This window comes from Podarcis liolepis (genome assembly GCF_965112155.1).
Source record: "Podarcis liolepis genome assembly, chromosome: 7".
Taxonomy (NCBI): domain Eukaryota; kingdom Metazoa; phylum Chordata; class Lepidosauria; order Squamata; family Lacertidae; genus Podarcis; species Podarcis liolepis.
In genome coordinates, this window is record NC_139561.1 from 72,889,929 (window position 1) to 72,910,443 (window position 20,515).

Below are 20,515 nucleotides of genomic sequence, written 5' to 3' on the forward strand. Positions count from 1 at the left end.
CCTCTGGTCTTCAGAACACCATTCAAGAACCACTGGCTTATTCTTCATCACCTGAACTATTCCACTGCATCTCTTTGACAAGCAGAACTCAAGGAAGACATAACTAAAAGGGGGGGGAGCACCTTCACTAGCATCCAGCCACTCAGATGAGGGCGTCTACATTTTTATACCTTGGAGGATTGGCTTCTAGCTCCTGAAGCTTCTCTTCCAGCTTTGCTTGTGTTTCAGCCAGCTCATCATACTCCTGATAAGTGCATAGATAAAGAGAACATTACTGAAGGGCAATGTTGAAGAAATCTCTTATTATTTAGTGTTTATAATAGTATTTACCCTCTGATAAAATATTGGGCTGGTATACAGCCATATGAATACATGGCAATATAAAAACATTAAAAAACAGATCAAAATAATTATTAAAATGATTGGTGAGTAAAGAGGTTTTAAATAGCTGCATAGGTGTTGTCAGTATAAAAAAGTATTTAAGAGACCTCTGAGAGTCAAAAGCAAGAGTGCTGCTGAATCTGCTTGAAGAGTGTTCCATAGCATGGGACTGGCAACACTAAATTGTCTGATTTCTGGTTGAAGCCAGTAAGGTCTCTGTAATTATTACACTCGAGGAGGATAGGAGATAATCTTCCTTCTCTACTATAACTTTTAGCACTGACCAGCGGGGCTGCACAGCCCACCATTTGCAGTTTCTGGAAACATTTTTTGTTTCAACAGGCTTATTCAGCTGGATAAAAAGAATTCTGCCTCAGTTGTTCATTTTGTATTGTTTTTAACGCTACATTCAGTTATTTTTGATGCTGTTTTTTGAAACAATGCTTAACTATCTTCTATGACATCTTTGTAACTTGCCTTGACACACACACATTCATGAAATGAAATTTTTTATGCACCAATCCAAAAATGAGATGCAAAATTCAGTCATATGTAGCAGTGCAAACTACATGAGCTGTGATATAAAGCAGCTGGAGGACTCTTTTTCAAAAAAAAAATGTATTCAGTAGGCAAAGCCATTTTCACATTGATCCTTACCTTACAGAGAGCAGTAAGATCTCTATGCTTACTCTTCACAAGGAACTCTGCAGTGATATCTCGAGGCGGTTTTACTTCAGATGCCTCCTTGTACTGTTGGTGGAGCTCCTTTATCTTCTCTTTCAAGTTCACCATCTATAAAGGCGGGTGGGGTAGAGAGGAAAAACACTTAGCAGGAAGAGAGGGGGAAAGCCCTTTTGTACCTTTCAGGACTCTGCAGGACTCTGCAGAAGAGCTTACTGAACTGTGTGTCATGACACGTTAGTGTGTCGGCTGCAAGGTGTACTGTAGGTTTGTTGGACAAATGCTCCCCACACACTGCCCAGGGCTGGAAGGAAGTCAGTTTAACCTCCGGTTTGCTAGTAAAACTGAATTACCTGAAAAGTTTGGAAAGCTCTGTTCTACAGCAATGGTGTATTGTATTCTTATATGTAGGACTGCACAGATAAATGACTCTTTCAAGCCACTGCACTGCCCCCAAAATGGGGCCAAAACCTTCCTAGACCAAGAAGTAAGTTGTACGTAAAGGGAACGGAGCTGTGCGTGTCTCAAGCTGGGATAAGCATCTGACCTTATTAAGAAGATCTTTAAGCTCTTCTTGAGTTTTCACTATCTTCTTCCAGTGTTCAATCTGTTCATCTTTCACATGCTTCTCTTGCAATCTACGTAAGGAAAGGAGAAAGAATGGCAGATGGCAAAACAAGAGGTAGAGTAAGGATTTCAGGCTGCAGCAGTATCTAGGGCCTAGACCAGAGATAGGGAAACATTTTTCAGCCCAAGATCCACATTCCCTTCTGCAAACCTTCTACAAGGCACGTGCCACTTGTGGGCAGGTCCAAAGGCAAAAGTGGTTTGAGTGACAAATTCAAATATTACCTTTGTATCAGGTAGTTTCTACACACACACACACACACACACACACACACACACACACACACCATTCCTATCCTCCATACAAACAAGCAAGAGGCATTCCCAGAGTTCAAGGATGTATTCTACCAACAAAAAAACACTCGAGGGTGCAAAGCAGAGCTGGTGAGGGGGATGGTCTGGGAAAGCCCCAAGGGCCAGAAAGAGAGACCCCCCGAGAGCTGCATTTGGCCCCTGGGTATGAAGTTCTCCACTCATGGCTTAGGCCATATTGCAACACTTGCTAGACAGCACTTCAATCAGCTGCCTCAAAGTACTGTTCAGTTCACGTGTGAAACTGCCTTCCGTCAGCAGCCAACTCCATCAAATTCCCATATGAAGTGGTGGAGGATAGAGAAACATTTGGCAAGCATTTCAAAAACACAAGAAACCCGTATTTAACACTCAAGGAAAGCTGTAAAGCCCACTGACTGGCAGTCTCCTCCTTGGTTCAAGGCAGAATCAAACATGAATACAAGTGGCAACTATTCTAGGTGCATCAAATTGACATGTGATCATCAATTCACAGGTCCTTTTGGACCCTTAAGGCAGCAGAAGGGAGGTGGGGTGTAAAGGAGCGGAGCATGCTTCTAGCCACTTTGCCAACACGCACGGGGGCTTGGAATGGAAGCCCCACGTGAAATGGTCACTGTCATTGCTTATACAAGGCTTCTCTGAAGGCATGCAGGCAAAAGTGAGATCTGAGAGTTAATATACTACAAACCTGAAGACATGTTCCAGCAAAATATACTTAACACACAGTGGTCAGATCCACTGAATTTAATCTAGGTTTCTTTCTTCACACAGATAAATTTCACCAACAGCAGCAGCAACAACTGAGGACATTTTCAGAGTTATCAATGAAAAGTAACATCACTTACTGTATGACGACTTCTAAAGCCTGGCCCAGTGAGACAGGCTTGTTATTAAGGACATTGAAGTCCAGCTGGTGGCTGAGATATGAAGTAGCTTCCAGCAAACGATTGAACTCTTGCTCTACCATTTCATCTTTCTCCTTTGGAACCTGCAAGAAGGATCCTTGAAGTTAATCCTAAGTAAAACAGCAACAAAAGCTCAAGAAGCACTTTCCACTCACACACTGTATACCACCCAGCCCTTTTAAAATGTGGACAGAACAGCTAAAGGCGTTAAGTTGTAGGAGGAAGAGTTTGATTAAACAGTAAGAAAATATTATCTAGTATAACAACAGCTTAGCCACAGACTTATATTTTCAAGCCAGTATGTAATTTTGCCCCAAACTATTCTCTCAAGTGAATGTTTCCAAGAAACATCAAACTTACCGCTTGTCCATTGGCTTCATAGAGTGGACACTTCTGTTTTATTTTGGCCAGTTCCATATTTACTTGCTTGCTCACCACAGCCATTGGGTTTCCTCCTAAAAAAAGAGAGAGAGATTGTACAGAGAAGAATATAATCATTTCAATTCCCATTTCCAGAGGGATTGTATCTAGCAAATGGAAGGAACTGAAACCTGGAAAACTTGCAGAAGGAACACATCTCATTCTTAAAATACAGCTAGATAAAACTAATCACAAATACTGGATAGTTTACTCTGAGTCCCAATAGTGAGATTGGGAAGGGCCCTCCTTCTCTCCTTCTAGTTTTGCTTTCTCTCACCATTCCCTTTCGGAGAGAGAATGATCTAGGACTGATCAACTGTCTTGATGAAATAAACTAAAAATCTGAATCAGGGCACAGGCCCACCAAGTAAGGCCAGATAGAAAAAAGGGAGAAAAAATATTCATGGGGAAGACATGGAGTACTGCTATTGCTAATCATAAAAAATGGGTGCCAAGGAATGTGCAAAACTACTCAGTAATTAGCCCATAGATGCAGAGTTTGAATTCAGACTTGTTTTTAAGACTCACCAAGTCCTGTTACCACCATGGCTCCTAGGTCTGCAACGTAGTTTCCTTTGCGAAAAGTGGCAACTCTGCCCCCTACACGATCCTTTAAGAGAGAAAAATTCCAGGGGTTACATTTACAGGGCTTTCACTGAAACAATATGCTAATTTTAGTAAACCCTTTGAAACACTAGCAATAATGCTTTATTTTTCAAAAAGCGTTGGACAGTGAATTTTAAATAAAACTCAACCCTCTTGTAAAAGAAACCAAAAAACAGAATAGGAAACAAGAGTGTTGAAACTGGCTAACAGGTTAGTAAATCCAAATATGTTTAAAACTAAACAGGAAGCCCCTTGAGAGGAAACAGACTGCAGCAGCTTGATGGAGAATTGTACCTGTAAAGTATTACCCTGACACCTGTCTTAATTTTCTCTTTATTACAGTATTTTTCGCTCTATAACACACACCTGACCATAACACACACATTGTTTTTAGAGGAGGAAAACAAGGGGGGGAAATTCTGAATGAAACAGTGGATGTATCATTTTTGTGCCTCATGCTGTGGCCACAGACATGTGATCTGATTGTGAATTTGCGGTGACCCAATGCAAAAATCCTGAGAAACCCTGTGGATCCGTGCTTTGTAACCACATTTTAAGTGGGGAGAGAAGGAAAAACACAGAAGGGACAAGGAGCACGAGAGGGGTGTGCAGAGAAGCAGGAAAGGGATTTAACGGGAGGGAGGAAAGGGAGGCAAAAGTTTCCCCCCACCCAGCCAGCCCCCCCCCCTCTCTCCCACCTGCATGTTTTCCGGCTGCCTGCGAGTCCCTAAAATGCTTCCCTGGACGCAGCAGCACCGGAGCACGGAGTGGAATTAGAAGGAAGGACGCCTGGAGGGGAGGGGCTTTCCCTGCTCTTTGTTCCGTCTGAGCAAACAGCAAACGAAAGAGAAGAGGGTGGGCAGTAGGACCCTGAGGCAGAATGCAGGAAAGCAACAGCTTCCTCTCTCGCCTGATCTGAACGGATTTTTGCCCGATTTTTGCCCCTGCGCTCGGGCGAGTCGGCTCCAGGGACCACACATTCGCTCAATAACACGCACAGACATTTCCCCTTTCTTTTTAGGAGAAAAAATCTGTGTGTTATAGAGAGAAAAGTACGGTAACTATGTCCCTGCGGCCACACTCTGAACTTCTCATGAATCCCAAGCATGATCTGAAGGCACGTAATACAACTAAGTCTCAGTGTGGTCAGTGCATGAATAGGAAAACTATCTGGGAGCTCCATTTCAGTATTAATTAAGAGTAAATATTTATCTAACTTCAAATGCACTGCCGGAAGCAGTTACAGAGTTGCCTGTATTTCAAACTATTGGTCTATCTAGTTCAGTATTGTCTACCCTAGACTGGCAATAGTGCTCTGGCATGGGAAGAATCAGGTATGGTCAAGGATAAGAGGACACTGAACAAGAGGGCTCAAGGCCACGTTATTGGTTAAAGCTTAACACTGATATTCTTCAGTCATAAAAATGAATGTTAATGTGGGCTGCTTCACAGTTTTTTCAGTGGCAAAGTCAAGTTCCAATGCCTAAAACCACTATTGGGAGCCACTGTCAATCCAAACTCCATGTTATACAAGCTACACTTTTAGATATACAGAAAGTATTTTAGGTGTGTATCTTAAAAACATGAAGCAGTTATAAAAGGCCAGGGAATCAGAAGACTTTTAGGGTTTTTTTGTTACACCACTATACTCTTGGTGACAAAATCATTCTACATTTCTCATCTCTTGCCTGAATTCATTGTAATTTGTGTCTAATCAAATCCATCTCTCAGGCCCTGTAGCATCCTGTGTGGGGAAATGAAGAGGCTTGTAAACAAGAAACAGGTCTGCATAAGAACAAACAAGTTTTTCACGTGCTTATTCAAATTAAAAATGTGCCTCATTCTCTTCTTCACACAGCCCCCAAAGCAGCTTGCAAAATAAAATATCAAAAAAATAAAAAATATATTACAATAAAAATGGTAAACCATCTACAGTAAAATAAAACAGGTCATAAGACTTATTAAAGTGCTACACAGCCATTTAAGAACATAAGAAGAGGCTGCTGGGTGAGGCCAATGACCTATCTGGTCCAGCATCCTGTTGCCATGGTAACCAACCAGATAGATGCCTGTGGGAAACCTGCAAGGACATGGGCACAATAGCACTCTCCCTTCCTGCTGTTTCCAGCAACTGGTATTCAGAAGCACAGTGCCTCAAATCATGGAGGCGGAGCACAGCCATCGTGGCTAGTTGCTGCTTATAGCCCTATACCCCATGGATTTGTCTAATCAAAACCATCCAAGCTGGTGGGTATTACTGTTTTACAACAGCATAGATCAGTCTGCATAGAAGGCTTTTTCAAAAAGCCAGGTTTTTACATAGTGATGGAAAATGATCAGCAAGGACCCCCTAGTGTACCTGAGAGGACCACAGATTGCAAATGCCACTGCAGAGAAAGTCTGTCCTCATAACCCTTGCATCTTACACTTTTGCAAAAGACAGAACATAGATGTGCAGAAGAGGCCATGCTCAAAGGTACATGTGACAGGGACCAAAACACGATGTAAAGATGTTCAGGCAGTTTCCAGGGATATCTTAGCCTCCTCCTTCTCATTCAGCAGAGGTTTTCTACTGGTTTTGATGTGTGGTGCCATCATGTGAACTGTCAGTAAGCCACAAATGATTTGTACAGGTATGTGTAGGTAAGCAGGCTCCTAGTAAAAAATACTGTAGACCAGTAACTTCTGGACTTAATTACAAGGCTGAGACATACTGCGCAAGACACTCACTCTTGCTTCTAGAAGTGTGACATCCATTCCGAAGCTCTGTAGCTGGCGAGCTGCTGCTAAGCCGGAGACCCCAGAACCAATAATGATCACCTTGCCAGTCTTCTTAGCTAAAAGCACAAATGCATGGATAAACAATGGTATGTTAGGGAACTGATTAGCCCAGGCTAGGTTCTGGCAAAATAAGCAAGGCTAGGACCAATATGAGCTATGATCACTGTTTCTGTTTTTTTCTTTTTCTCCCTCTCTGTCAGCTGGGAAAATATTTTTAGGTTACAAGATTAAGAAATTTGCTTAACACTGCATGCTAGCACTAGGAGGGAAAGCAAACCAAGCCCCTGTCTGAACAAACCCCTGAACTAAGTTTTCAGATGCATCAGAAAATATTAGCAAATCAGCAACCAGGAAAGAACTCTTGGATCAAACCTGGAACCCTGACAGAAAAGTAACTATTCCAAAGGGTCAGAATTCCATAAATAGTAACCCTCTGAACTTGACAGGCATACAGCACCACAAGGCCAGGCACTCAGATCTACAGAAGGACACAGTAGCCAGATGATGCAGCTGATCAGAAAGGGCATTTGCCTGCTTGCCTTCCAACCCCTCCCCTCTCTTGCTTTGTCAGTGACTATTTTGCAGGAGAAAAGAAAGGATGAGGCTCCTTCCACGGGACTGCTTTGAACCATTTTGATTTTATAGTTAACTGCCTTGAATTTCTCTAGTGAAAGAAAGGCAAGATGTAAACACAATAAATGAGTGGGCAATATATTAGGGATGAGAACCAGCAGCTGAAGGGTTCAGTCTAGTCTCAAAACTGTCTTCAAACAGCTTCAGAGGAAGGGCTGCAACATAGGAGGCAAACAGACATGCTGGGCTGCGGAAAGAGCACTGGGCTTCAAACTGAATTTATATATGGCATAAACCACAAAGGTGAGTCTGCACTCCAGACAGCGATGTATGACAGATCAAGCCTGAAAATGAACAATTAACCATCCCACCCACTGCCAAATCTTTATTGTAATGATGAAGCAAATGACACGTTCTGATTCAAAGAACAAGTGTTGACTTGAACTCCTTACTTGGTAGGGGCTTCACTCTTTTGTAGATGCCAAAATTGATCAAGCCATGGCGTTCCAGATAGCTGTGGACTCTGTGAACTAGTACAGTATCACCTACAAAATAGAAAAGTCCCTTAATATACAAACTGCTGAAGAGCAGGCCTACAATGCTGCTAGTTTCACTGTAGTGGGGGGAAAGCTTATTCTGAAATACCATGCTTTAGTTTGAATTCATATCCTTAGATATCTCCCTGCAGTAATAGCTCACATATTGATCTACTGGATGGGGAAGTCATGGGCTCTGAATGGCATGTACATAAACAAGGCATTTTCAGAGCGAATTTCCCCAAGGCACACACAAATTGGGAAACTCCTTTCCTAGAAATAACCTCAAGCAAAATATGTTTTTAATAGTCACAAGAGGCTTTTGCTGCTCAGCACCTGAAGAGACTTGACTATACAAATGTCTACAGTGGTGCCTCGCAAGACGAAAAGACATTGTCGTCTTGCGAAGCAAGCCCATAGGAAATTCGTTTTGCGAAGCACCTCCAAAACAGAAAACTCTTTCGTCTAGCAAGTTTTCCGTCTTGCGAGGCATTCGTCTTGCGGGGCACCACTGTATTTGTAACAGCAGTTTGGATTTACAGTTGTACCTTGGAAGTCAAACGGAATCAGTTCTGAAAGTCCGTTCGACTTCCAAAACATTTGAAAACGATGGAAGCTCCTGCAGCCAACTGGAAGCTACGGAAGCCCCGTCAGACGTTCGGCTTCCAAAAATAGTTTGCAAACCGGAACAGTCACTTCCAAGTTTGCGGCGTTCAGGAGTCTAAACGTTCAAGAACTAAGCTGTTCGAAAACCAAGGCACGGCTGTACATGAAAAGGGTTACTGTTATTATTTTCTTTATTCAGCTTTACTAGTCAAGCATCCCAAGGAGCTTACAATTATGTGCAAGGTAAGAATGGCAACTTACTATTATAGGGTGTTTCCAACTGTTGTAGTGTTGCTTCAAACGTCAACTGAATCTTTGGGTTATCCAACCAAAGCTGCAACTATTTGAATGACACAAACATACAAAACTGTTGTAAATTCTGTAACTGAACTAGTAATTACTAGAAAGCTTTGAGGGGGAAAACCCTTCATATATATGCTTTGTGGCCACTTAAGAATTCTAATGTGCAGTGATTATGCTGCCTATGGGTAACTTTCTTAATCATGGGTAGGCAAACTAAGGCCCGGGCACTGGATCCAGCCTAATTGCCTTCTAAATCCGGCCAGCGGACATCCGGGAATCAGCATGTTTTTACATGAGTAGAATGTGCCCTTTTGTTTAAAATGAATCTCCAGGTTATTTGTGGGGCATAGGAATTTGTTCATTTTAAAATATATATATAGTCTGGCCCCTCACAAGGTCTGAGGGACAGTGGACCGGCCCCCTGCTGAAAAAGTGTGCTGACCCCTGTTCTTAATGAAGTGAAATGACTGGCATGCTTCCCCAGTGACGTGCAGAAAAGAATATGGCTAATGAAACAGAAGTTAATTGGGCTGCATAGTTCATCTGAGTAGTCAAGCCCTAAAATGCAAATGCCATGGAAGGCTACAAATTCTGTTCTTAATAAAATGAATGTTTGTCAGGATGTGCCACAAGAATCAGTATTTGGACAGCTGGGTTTGGAGCAGAATGGGCTTCTTTAAAGAATCTGAAATATTTTCAACATTTTAATTCCTGCAGTGTCATAACTCGTCTCCATGCCTACCAGATTCCTTTATCCAGACCTCCTGAGACTGGTTGGTTGTTGTTGTTGTTAAGAAGCTGGTGCATCTGAATATTTGGCCCTGAGGACTGTGTGTGGCTTCCTCACTCTGGAGTCTTAGTCTGTGTAAACGCTATGTGTTTAAAGCACATTAAAACAAAAACAAAGAAACTTCTTTCCCTCAAAGAATTTTGGGCACTGTGGTTTAACCCTCCCTGAATTACCATTCATAGTATCCCTTAACAAACTACAGTGCCCCGAATTCTTTGAGGGAAAGATTGTGCTTTGAAGATATAGTGCATACACAACCTTTTCTGTGAATCTTTTCTGTGAATCGCCCTGAGACCTCCTGGTATAGGGTGGTATATAAATTCAATTAACAACAACAACAACCATCTAAAACTAAAGACCCCAGTACCAAAGACCACTGAGAATATTCCATCAAACTTTTAGCAATCAACATACCGTCCGATTTCGGATGTAAAGGAACACCTTCTGAGTCTGCTGTGGCCCACTGATGATATCCGGAAAACAAGCAGCTTCTTGTGATGTCATCCGATCATGTGGAAGTCGGCTCTGGAAAGCTGCACCTTCCACACCTACAATGAAAGAACCCACATGTGACAAGTACTGCCGAAACACCTGGGAAGCCAGGATGCTGCAACCCAGGAGACACTTTCATCCCTGCCTAAGAGGTGCAAGTGTGTCACCTCAAACTGTGTCTGCCTGCAAAATATTTGGACCTCCTTACTTTTAAAAACTTAGTTCTTTGATATATTAACGCAAGACACAACTTAAGAGGCTAGCACTCAAATGTGTATGAACACATTCACGGTGTCATAGTGCAGTTAGGCAGATCAACCGATGGCAAAGTTCTTGATTTATATACTGTAAAGTGCAGAATGCAGTAATTGCCCATTTAAAAGTTAACCACTGTGAACAACTGTGGAACAGGGTGCGGTGGGGATATTGGGCAAGCATTCATACAGCCAGCCTAACAGCAGGCAACTACCAAAGTGCTTTGTACAGAAAGCAGAGCACTACTGCTGTCAATAGTGGATAGGAGAAGTTATCTTCATTGTGTGAGTGCATAGCTGCCTCTCAGGAACAGCAAGGACACAGATGAACAAAGGAATCAGGTCAGGCATGACCAGGTATGGGATGGCAGGAGGCAAGGAGCACAAAAGGACATGGAGTGTGGGGCAGTTCGGTCAACAACAGCAACCCACTGAGACCAGGAGGCAATCACAGACCTCAGGAGAGGCTAAGTTGTCTGGTACATCTGTAGGAATAGAGGGAAGACAGAATGGAGGAAGTAAAAAAAGGGGTCAGACTCCAGGATCAGGAAGACTGAGGAAGGAAGGTTATCACGTCAAGGTGCATCCTAATGGTTAACCTAGAAACCCAAGCGATTTGCAAGAAGCATCAATTCAACAATCTAATCGAGAATGCCAAAATGTATTTGTTACACAGGATTACTTAGAGGGGGGATTCTAGTTTACATTAGCAAGGTTATTTTCGTCACAACACCACCCAAGTCCCTCAAACAGGTTTTTGACTATTAATCTGAGGGCAACACTGCAACACTAATTCCATACCCAGGCATTTCACTTTTACACCATTGCACTTTACAGGCATTTTGGATTGGAATGAAAGGAGGCAATGAAACTCATCTTCAATAAAATCTAGCAATGCAATCCTTCATTGATTAATCTATAAGATTAACCAATTAAATTTTTTTTCAATACATGCAATGGGCATCTGTAACTGGGCAATCGTTTAAAAACAAAAAACCAACAACTATGGATTGTAGCCAACAAAGTTCTACTCAGAGTAGACCCAATGAAATTAATGTCCCAAACTAACTCATGTTCATTAATTTCAGTGGGATTATTCTAATTTAGCTGACAACCACCCAAAGTATACTTTTTCTATTAAAAATATTAATTTATCATAGAATCAGTGTTGGAAGAGACCCTGAGGATCATCTAGTCCAACCCTCCGTGAAACAGGAATCTCAAGTAAAGCATCTGTGACAGATGGTCATCCAACATCTGTTTAATCATATGCAAATGTTCACAAATATTAATTTGATTTATTTACAATTTTTATCATTTTTTTCTAAATATCAGGACACAGCCCTACCAAATCCCACCTTTTATGGGGAACTCTTGTAAATTTACCCACATGTAAGTCACAGAAAGTTCAATGGGGCTCACCCACAGATAAGTGGGTTTAGGACTGAGTTCTTAATGTCTCTATGGCAGAAGCCCTTCTCTTCTACAACAACTTGTGCTGAGTGCACAAAATTTCTCATTTCCAATTTCACTATGTCAAAAACAGTTAAGCTCTCGTTGACATTTCCAGATATTAGTAAGGCCGAGAAGCTGATTGACTGAAATAAAGACTGAAGTAAAAACAACTGCAGGTTTATATTGAAATGTTTTTTTGTTTTTAATGTCACCTACCAAAAAGTGGGTGGGCTAAAACTCTGCAACAACTTCATGTGCAATTAACAGACGGCTTCTCTGAATTCATAAAATGCCCTAAAAATAACACTCATTCCTATTGCAAGAATGAGCATTATTTAGGTATTAAGTTCTTCAGAAATAAAAACAGCTAAAGTGCTAAAAGCTCACAAAATACAGATCTAGTCATTGGTTCTACACTGATGCTTCAACACAGACCTGAGTGCATAAGATTAAAATCCTACAAATAATTTACATGATTGCTCAAATGTTCATTGAGGCAGTTGAATGTAGATCATTATCCACTGTAATCAATAGGAATATAACTGAAAGCAAACTCCTATGCATGCTTATTCAGAAGTAAGGTCCACTGAATCCAAGTAAGGTTCATTGTATTCCCTATTAAGTATTTCTAGGAATTCAGGCTGAATATGCAAACTTATAATGACAGCCTAAGTATTTGCACTACACTGAAAATGGAAAAACTTGGCATCTTAACAATATTAGGAACACAGTATGGACTTACAAGTTGTAATGTGATGAGTGAAATAAATTGCTTTCCTAATACATATTATGCCATTAAAGCTAAATTTAACTTGTACAAGTTTCTCAAAAACAAAATAGTTTTAACTCAAATTTCAGTAGCTAAGTTACTGAATTCTGTCCAAATACTCTGTGCCTTTATACAGTGAGTGATCTGGACAATAAGCAACACCTGCAGGGCTAAGAACAAGCCTTGTGTAAAGGCTACTGGCTAATATCTGTGAAGAACAATCCCAAGAGATGATGGCAGACATGTAGTGACAAATGCACTGATAAATGTCTCCTGGAAGAGCAATAACGACAGCTCTAAATGATGAGTTAGGGATAAACAGACCACGCTCTTCAGACTGACACAAGACAACTGAAAACGCATTTCAGTTTGGCATTGCTGAAAACACATTCAGAGGACAAACTAAACCTGGGAGAAAATGAGTCAACTAAGGAAGAAATGTGACTGAAGTGACGGGTGTTATACCCCACTGGTTAACCTAATCTTCTGTGGGGAACAACAGAATGGAAATCTAAAACAATAGGACTCTGTTAGCTCAGTTGGTTAGATAAAGTATGGCAGCCCTCCCTACCTTTCAGATAACTGAATACAGATATTATAAATATTCTTAGCAAGATCTCCACCAATGGTAGGAATGTGCCTGCAAATATGGCCATAATGTTGGGTTGTAGTTGTGGCTGGGTAAGCAAACTTTCCTTTTCCTGCTCGCCACAAGCTTTGCTTCACCTTCCTTTCCCTTGGTAACTGTTTCTCCCAGGGGTACCTTTTCTTCTTGCAAGTTTTCTGTACCTTTTAAAGCTTGCTTCAGGTAACTACATTCCAACCTTGTACCTTCAAACATATATCCACACTGAAGCATTGACTTCATAGTAGTCACCAGTCCCTTCCTTGCCACCCTGACAGCCCCCAATCCCAGTTGTCTTCTGCCTGTGCTGTATAGACTTGGTCAAGGAACAGGGTCTTATCTCATTTCCTGCACAGTTTGCCCTCAAAGCTTCTGCTTTCTGGAAAACCACAACATGGAGGGGAGGGGAACTCCCTTCCTCCTCATTTTCTCTCAAATATGCTGGAAAATCAGGAAAGAACTTTGCAGTGGGCATCCTGAGGATGGAGCAATTGCCTTTGCCAACTAAATCTACAGAGCACATTTGGAATTTTGAGGAAGTGCCAAGGGCACCAGTCAGAAAATGGCTTCAGTAGGGCATGGCATAGTACAAAATTGTGGTGGTGGTAGCATAACACAAAATGGCTGCCACATCTAAAAGAACAGAATAAAGACAGGACAACACAATGGTACCGGCATGCCCCACATCGATGGGGAAATGAAACGTACACCAGCTTTACAGAGAGAAGCACTTTGTACTTCTCCTCTGTTCAGAATGAAACAGAAGTGGGTGACTAACACTGCCATCCAAGAAATGGGAACATGTTTATGAGGTCAAGCTAGTGCCAAGAGGAACACCGTCTCCCGTGCATTGTGGATTTTTGAGGGGATATTTATTTAGACCCTTCATAGGTGCCAGAGGAGGGCATGCAGGCACATTGGCAACCGCCTGCTGTAGCCACGTAAGACACCGGCAGTTTTGTCATGAAGGGTGGTTAACACATTCACTACATAAATATTCATAACACGGCAAGCTCCCAGGAGCACATTTATATTTTAAAAATATATAAATCCAGCCAGGAGATTTGAGAAGCTGCAATCTACTAGTTACCCAAATTAAACAGAAAAGAGTTGTGCTAGATCTTCCCATCGAAGTCCAGCATCGTGTTCTCCTTGATGAAAATCAGTCTCTTTCAGCTGCAAGAGCATTATGGTTACATATTTTGGAAAGGTATTTGTTACAATGCAATGTTCAATTATTTGCTGCCACAGAGTGCAATTGCTGAAATTTGGTTTCTGCCACATAATTCAGTATCTTGAGATGTTTCAATTTTATATTAAGTAATCAGATCTCTAGGCCTTATACCTGCAGTTAAGCTTAAAATTGTATGGCAGAAACACATAAAATAAGGAAGGGTGCAAACTTGCAGTTTATTTAAGCATGGGTGCTTTAGCACAGAGCAGCTGTCAACACACAGTTCAGTGTAACAACAAAGAACTAGTTTCTAAGTCCCTATGTTAGAGACACATCTGCTTTATCTTGCTCAGGAACTCATTGTACACTGAGGAAGTGACTTGTAAATCAAGTCAAAATTGTGTAGAATATAATCAGCAGCACAGTGCACATTTTAATATAGATCAATATGATGAACAGCTTTCAGATTTCACTTAAGAAAGTCTTCCTGGTATGGAGCCAGCTAAATAAATCCTGATACAGGTGAAACTATTTTCAAATGTTTTGTTTGGAATAGAAATTAATAAAGCAAGCTCCTCTATGTCAATGTGCGCAGTTATGCCAAAGACAAAAATATACCCTAGCAGCATTCAACCAAAATGCAAGTACTGTATATGAAAAAGAAAATGCTAGCAGGGTCCCATGGGTCTGAAGTAGAACCGGGGCACCTTTTCTGCCTGAGGGCAACACTCCATGTGTGATCTTCTGCGGACTACACACAAGTGGTTGGGTATGGCCGAAGTGTAGGTGTGGCTAGATGCACAATACTCTCCATCCAGGAAAGCAAAAGGTATTATCACAGATCAAACATACATTCCAGCCAGGTAAAATCACTGGAGGGCGTAGAGCAGTGAGGGCTGTGGTCTGGGCAGAAACCCAAGGGTGTGGAGATCACCATTTGGCTGGCCCTTGAGCTTGAGTTTTTCCATCTCTGGCTGGTTCCTAAAGTTTCAGTTTAGGAATTAGTCACACCAATCTCTGGCAATGACAGAAATCCACTTCTAATGCATGACTTGGAAATGATAACATCATGTGGCCTGGATCAAGGTGCATATCTGGCTTATGTGTGTTAACTCCTGCCTTCCAAAAGATTGCCCAGAAAACAAAACAAACGTACTGACACAGTTCCATTTTTGAAGTCTGACGCTTAGCGGTGTGCCAGGCAAGCACTGAATAGCAGCCTGCCCGGGAAACCCAAATATGTTGGATCTCCCTCCTCTATGAAAGAAAAGCAGGATACAATTTAACAAGCAAATGACCCACTCACCCCAAATTCAGAAAAAATGATTTTGGGCAGTCTCCACTTAAGGACTCAAAATAATCGCACATACAAATATAACACCTTGTTGAGACATTTTTAAAAAAAAACAACCCATTGAAATATTTGTACACAAACCTTAAATCTTTAAAGCTTCATCAAACTGCATCAGAAATGCAGCCAATCATTTTCCTGCCCACTCTTTCAAAAGACAACACTGCAGACCTTTCAAGCAGTACTTAAAATGCTTAAATACATTTCAAAGTAAGAACTGTCTGACTACTGACATATCTACCATGGAGATTTCAGGCTGAATTTCTAATCATTTACATCTTGCTCTCTTGCTCCACCACTCACACAAATCAGTGAAGCTGAAGAAGTCATATATCTAAAACATGCATTGGTTTGCAAATGAATTGAAGAAAAAATTGAAAACTATGCACCCCTAAATCTACCGTATCTAAAAACCACATCTTATCGGCACTGGTTTTACAATTTCAAATGTACCTAGAGCCAACTCCATAGATTTCGTTTCATGAACCAAAAAGAGCTTTCAAAATTGTGGTTTCTTAGACATAAATTCTAGTCCATGTGCATCAACTGGAACTATCTGAGGTGTTCTTAAAGAAACCACACTAAAACAGTCTGCATACCCTGAGGTTATTATATCACTTACAATACAATCCTATGCATAGAATCATAGAATCGTAAAGTTGAAGGGACCCAAGGGTCATCTAGTCCAACCCCTGCAATGCAGGAATCTCAGCTAAAGCATCCATGACAGATGGCCATCCAACCTCTGCTTGAAAACCTCCAAGGAAGGAGAGTCCACATGCCTTCCAGAACTATCCACTTGAAGTCCTCATGCATGTTTACTGAGAATTAAATCTCACAAAGTTCATGGGGCTTTCCTCCCCAATTCTATGTAAACATACAGCAACTAACTAGAAAAAAGATATTCCTTTCAATATCATTCCTTGGAATCCCACTCAGAGTCACACTGTGCAAAAAGTCCTACAGCTCTGAAAGGAGGGAGTCTAACTCCCCCTTCAACTTGAAAAGTGACTCTGTTTTCTCTACCAAACACAGGGAAGGGGGGGTGTGAAGCTATGAAATCTGTCCAATGAATTTCAGAGTTCTTTTAATTTCCCATCATGTTCTCCAGCTGCAATAGAAATCCCTCCTTTTCAGTGGGCAAATGCATTCCTCCTGCTAAAACCTGACCACCCCCCCACACATGCACTTGCAAGCATCAATCCCTGACTTTGGGGGTTCTTGCTACAAAGTGGCAAGCATCAAACGCCACCCTCACCTGATGCTTGGCAGTCTCCATACCCTCCAGAACTGTCGTCTTGAAGTCCTCCTGCTTGCCCTGTGGAAGGAAAGAGGAGATCTCAGGGACCTTGCTCCACAAGTTCAAGTCATTTGGGGACATGAAGGCCTGATAGCTGGCGATTCAGGTTTAGTAGTTCACCAACTAGTGGGGGGACATTTCCTGAGAATTCCATCTTCTGGGATGTGGGTCAAGGGCATCACACTCTGCAATCTTCTAATGCTTCATCCTTGTTGTTGGAACCCTTTGTCAGACTCCTGCGGGGCATGAGCAATAGATATACAACGCATTTGAAGGCACCTAGCTGTTAAAAATTTATGAAACAATTTTTAAAACAGATTAGTACAAAATAAAGATAACACTTCCTGTGACCAGTAGGAAGAATATGTAGATGGACAGTCTAGCCAAGGGTTTGAAACACCAAGGATCTGTTACGGCTTAGCCAAGTCTTGCTTGGAAACATGAACCAATCTGATGCTACCTTACTTCTCTTCCATAAGCTACAAACATATTAAGGCTAGAAACTCACTGACTCTATATGCAGGCTACAACTACACAAATACTAAATAACATTTACGCTGACTGTGCTAGCATTCACCCATAAATGTACTGTTGTCACATATAAAGAACTGAACTACAGGATTTAGAACTTTCAACAGATCCTAAGAAAGAAGCATGAAAAACATGTCCCTGAAATAAGTCTTTAAATTATCTCTCCTCTACATTATGGGAATGAGCATCCCCAATAAGCCCACCACACAACCAGGCACACAACCAGGATGAGTTGTTTTAAAGTGACAGCAGTTTGTCACTGTGGGTCATAAAGGCAAACTGTAATTACCGTAGTTTCAACTACCATTTATTTAAACAAGCCAGGGTGAGAAGCCATGGTTTGATCCGTGCTTGTTTCAATAAATCATAGTGAAGGCAATAAGAAGCTACAGTTCATTTAAACCGGAATTGAATGCTTCAAATCTCCTTAGCCGTGCCTGGGAGGAGGAATGGGAGATGGGATAACTTGAGTTGAAGCAGGATCATTCCTGTAATATCAAACTATAGTTTAGTGTTATATGTATGTATACCACTAAACTCTCTCTCTCTCTCTATATATATATATAGACCTGAGCTTCATTCTACTGCTTCTAACTATGTAATTCATCTCTAAAAGGAAAAGGATTGGGAATACACTTCTGCTCCTCAGCTACACATTGCTAGGCTGCGCCTACATCAACCTGCCTCCAAAACAGTACCTTGTGGGAAGCTCCAATTCTCTGAACGAGTATGATTAATAAAGGTCTCCTACATGCAAAATAACCTTTCAGGACTCAATGGGTGCTAACAGGGGAGCATATTTGATCCATATACTAACATATCAGTAAGCAGCTCACCATGCCATTCTGGCCTACTCTGAACATGGTAAAACTTCAAAAGATTTGGTAATCAGACCCAGTAGGAGCCATATCATGGCTATCTATCCTCAATGGCCATCTTTTCTGTTTCATATGGTGAAAAGGGCACTTTGTGGCTAGCTTACTATTACTGTGTTTGTACTGAACCCTCCTTTCCTCAACTCAGAGAAAGGAAGGGTATTGAGCAGCCCTAGTGCTGCCTGTTGCAAAAGCACAAAGGGAAAAGAGAAAAAAACACTCCTTTTCTTTGTATTGACTGGGGGTGGGGGTAGAGAAAGAAGAGGTTTTCATCTTGCAAGCTGTAGCTTTGCAGAAAACAGCAGCAGAACGTCGTCTGCTACCACCTCTATAAGCTCAATAGGAAGCAAGAGAAACTCTCCCTTCTCTTCTGCCAAGACAAGATCTCACTTCTTTGCTTTCTGTTGCGAGTTTCCAGGAGGCAGAAGCAGCAAGACAATGCTTTGCATATTCTGCAAAAGCACAATCTGCAGGTGGGAAGCCACTTCTCACTTTCCCCCATTCTTTGTGAAAAAATAAGAGAAAGAGAAAGCAACTACTGGCTCTTTTTGCAATGGAGGTCAGTTAATGAAAAAGGCAACTTTACTCTCTTCCCCTTAGGTTTTTACAAGAGGCAACAAAGAGGCAAAGCTGGGGTTTTCTGCAAAAGCCCCAACACAGAGTGAAACCACCTTTCCTTCCTGTGCTTGGGGCAGCAGAGAACCAGTGCTGACTTTCTCCCTGTGGTTGGCATTTGGGAGAAAGCAGCACCTTCTCCCTGTTGCTTGCAAAAAGGTAAGAGGAATGGACTATGTCTTGTTTCTTTGACAAACATCTATCCATTCCCATCAGATTTTTGAAGAAAGCAGCAGCAATGTGCTGTTGGCACTTTTTTTATTTTAAAGCACTTTTTTATTTTAAAATACAAAAGCTCAACTTGTAGGAGATAATGCACCTACAAGTGGGAAGGGAAAGGTAGTTTCTGAAAAGCAGGGCTTTGAGTTGAAGCATGGGTGCTCACCAGATGGAAAAAGGCACTCACGTATGATGAGAAGGTGAGAGGATTTATTGAATGCTAATGATGAACTACATTCATTCAACTACTACATTCAAGGTTTAAATGGCCAGCAAATAGTAGTTCAGGGTACCACCTGTCTGTCATAGACTGACTGGATGCAGAGGAGTGATGAGAGGCATCAGCTGGGGAACCCCCAAGGGAAGAAGGCTCAGAGCCAGGGGACTGGTGGTGCAACAATGCTGAGTAGTCAGAGGGAGCAGACTAGGAGGAGGAGGTGTCGGAAGCTGAAGAGTTAACAGGGCTTAGTGAGAAGGAAGAGTCTGTGACAGAGAGCAGTCCAGAACAAGAGGCAGAAAAGGAGGCTGGAGAGGAGGGGGGCATAGGGGCAGCAATGAGTCAGGCTGGTTAGGAAGCCAGGCTGAAGACAAAGGAGCCTCAGATTGCTTGGAAAGGAACTGGGGGAAGAGGAGACAAAAGGAGATGTGAAGGAGACCTTCGGTCCTTGCAAATAGGGGCAAGTTCTATCAGGAAGGATAATCATAATCACAAGAGTTGGAAGGGACCCTGAGAATCATCTAGTCCAGCTCCCTGCAATGCAGGAATATGCAGCTGTCTCTTAAGGGGATCGAACCTGCATCCTTGGAATTTTCTTTTTTCATTATAATGATTTTTATTGAGTTTTCCATATTTCATTTCATAATACATATCCAAAGCTTACATTTTTACTCAAAAAGAGCAACGACCTCCTTCCCTCCCTTTTCTGACTTTCCTATAACATTAACATATTTCTCACATTTCTATAATCACTTCTTTATCTTATATAATCATTTAAAAATCATCCTCTCACTTATAAATTAGCTCCTTCTCTCGTCTGAGCTACCCAGTGTTGCTGTGCTCTCTAGGCCTGACCTCATAAGCTGCCTTGTTTCTCTGACTAAAGAGTTAACTTCACTGAAGCCATGTGAATTATTTCTGACCTGCTCCTGGCACTGTTTCACTTTTGCTCTCCAGTCTCCCTTTTTCAGAAGAGGGGATCACAATAAAATACAAGGGCCATATTGTCTTGTGTCTTTATTATACTCAGAATTTTTAAAGAACGGATATTATCCCCCCACCCCATTTTGCCTTTTTTAGTTGTCCATAAAGTAATAGAGAAAGAAATTCTAGAGGGGATTCTTGGACATTACAA

General features: G+C 41.6%; 1 protein-coding gene across 1 annotated transcript in view; it reads right to left on the reverse strand.

Annotated features, from left to right (window-relative positions):
- The window catches only part of KDM1A (lysine demethylase 1A), a 37,660-nt gene that overhangs the window by 7,156 nt on the left and 9,989 nt on the right, over nucleotides 1-20,515 (reverse strand). The window contains exons 3-13 of the mRNA XM_083512290.1: nucleotides 16,882-16,941; nucleotides 9,918-10,051; nucleotides 8,672-8,750; nucleotides 7,721-7,813; nucleotides 6,645-6,751; nucleotides 3,837-3,918; nucleotides 3,249-3,343; nucleotides 2,829-2,971; nucleotides 1,610-1,700; nucleotides 1,039-1,173; nucleotides 171-244 (exon numbers count right to left, since the gene is read on the reverse strand). Coding sequence (XP_083368416.1) covers nucleotides 171-244; nucleotides 1,039-1,173; nucleotides 1,610-1,700; nucleotides 2,829-2,971; nucleotides 3,249-3,343; nucleotides 3,837-3,918; nucleotides 6,645-6,751; nucleotides 7,721-7,813; nucleotides 8,672-8,750; nucleotides 9,918-10,051; nucleotides 16,882-16,941 — 1,093 coding nt within the window. The remainder of the gene's footprint in view (nucleotides 1-170; nucleotides 245-1,038; nucleotides 1,174-1,609; nucleotides 1,701-2,828; nucleotides 2,972-3,248; nucleotides 3,344-3,836; nucleotides 3,919-6,644; nucleotides 6,752-7,720; nucleotides 7,814-8,671; nucleotides 8,751-9,917; nucleotides 10,052-16,881; nucleotides 16,942-20,515) is intronic.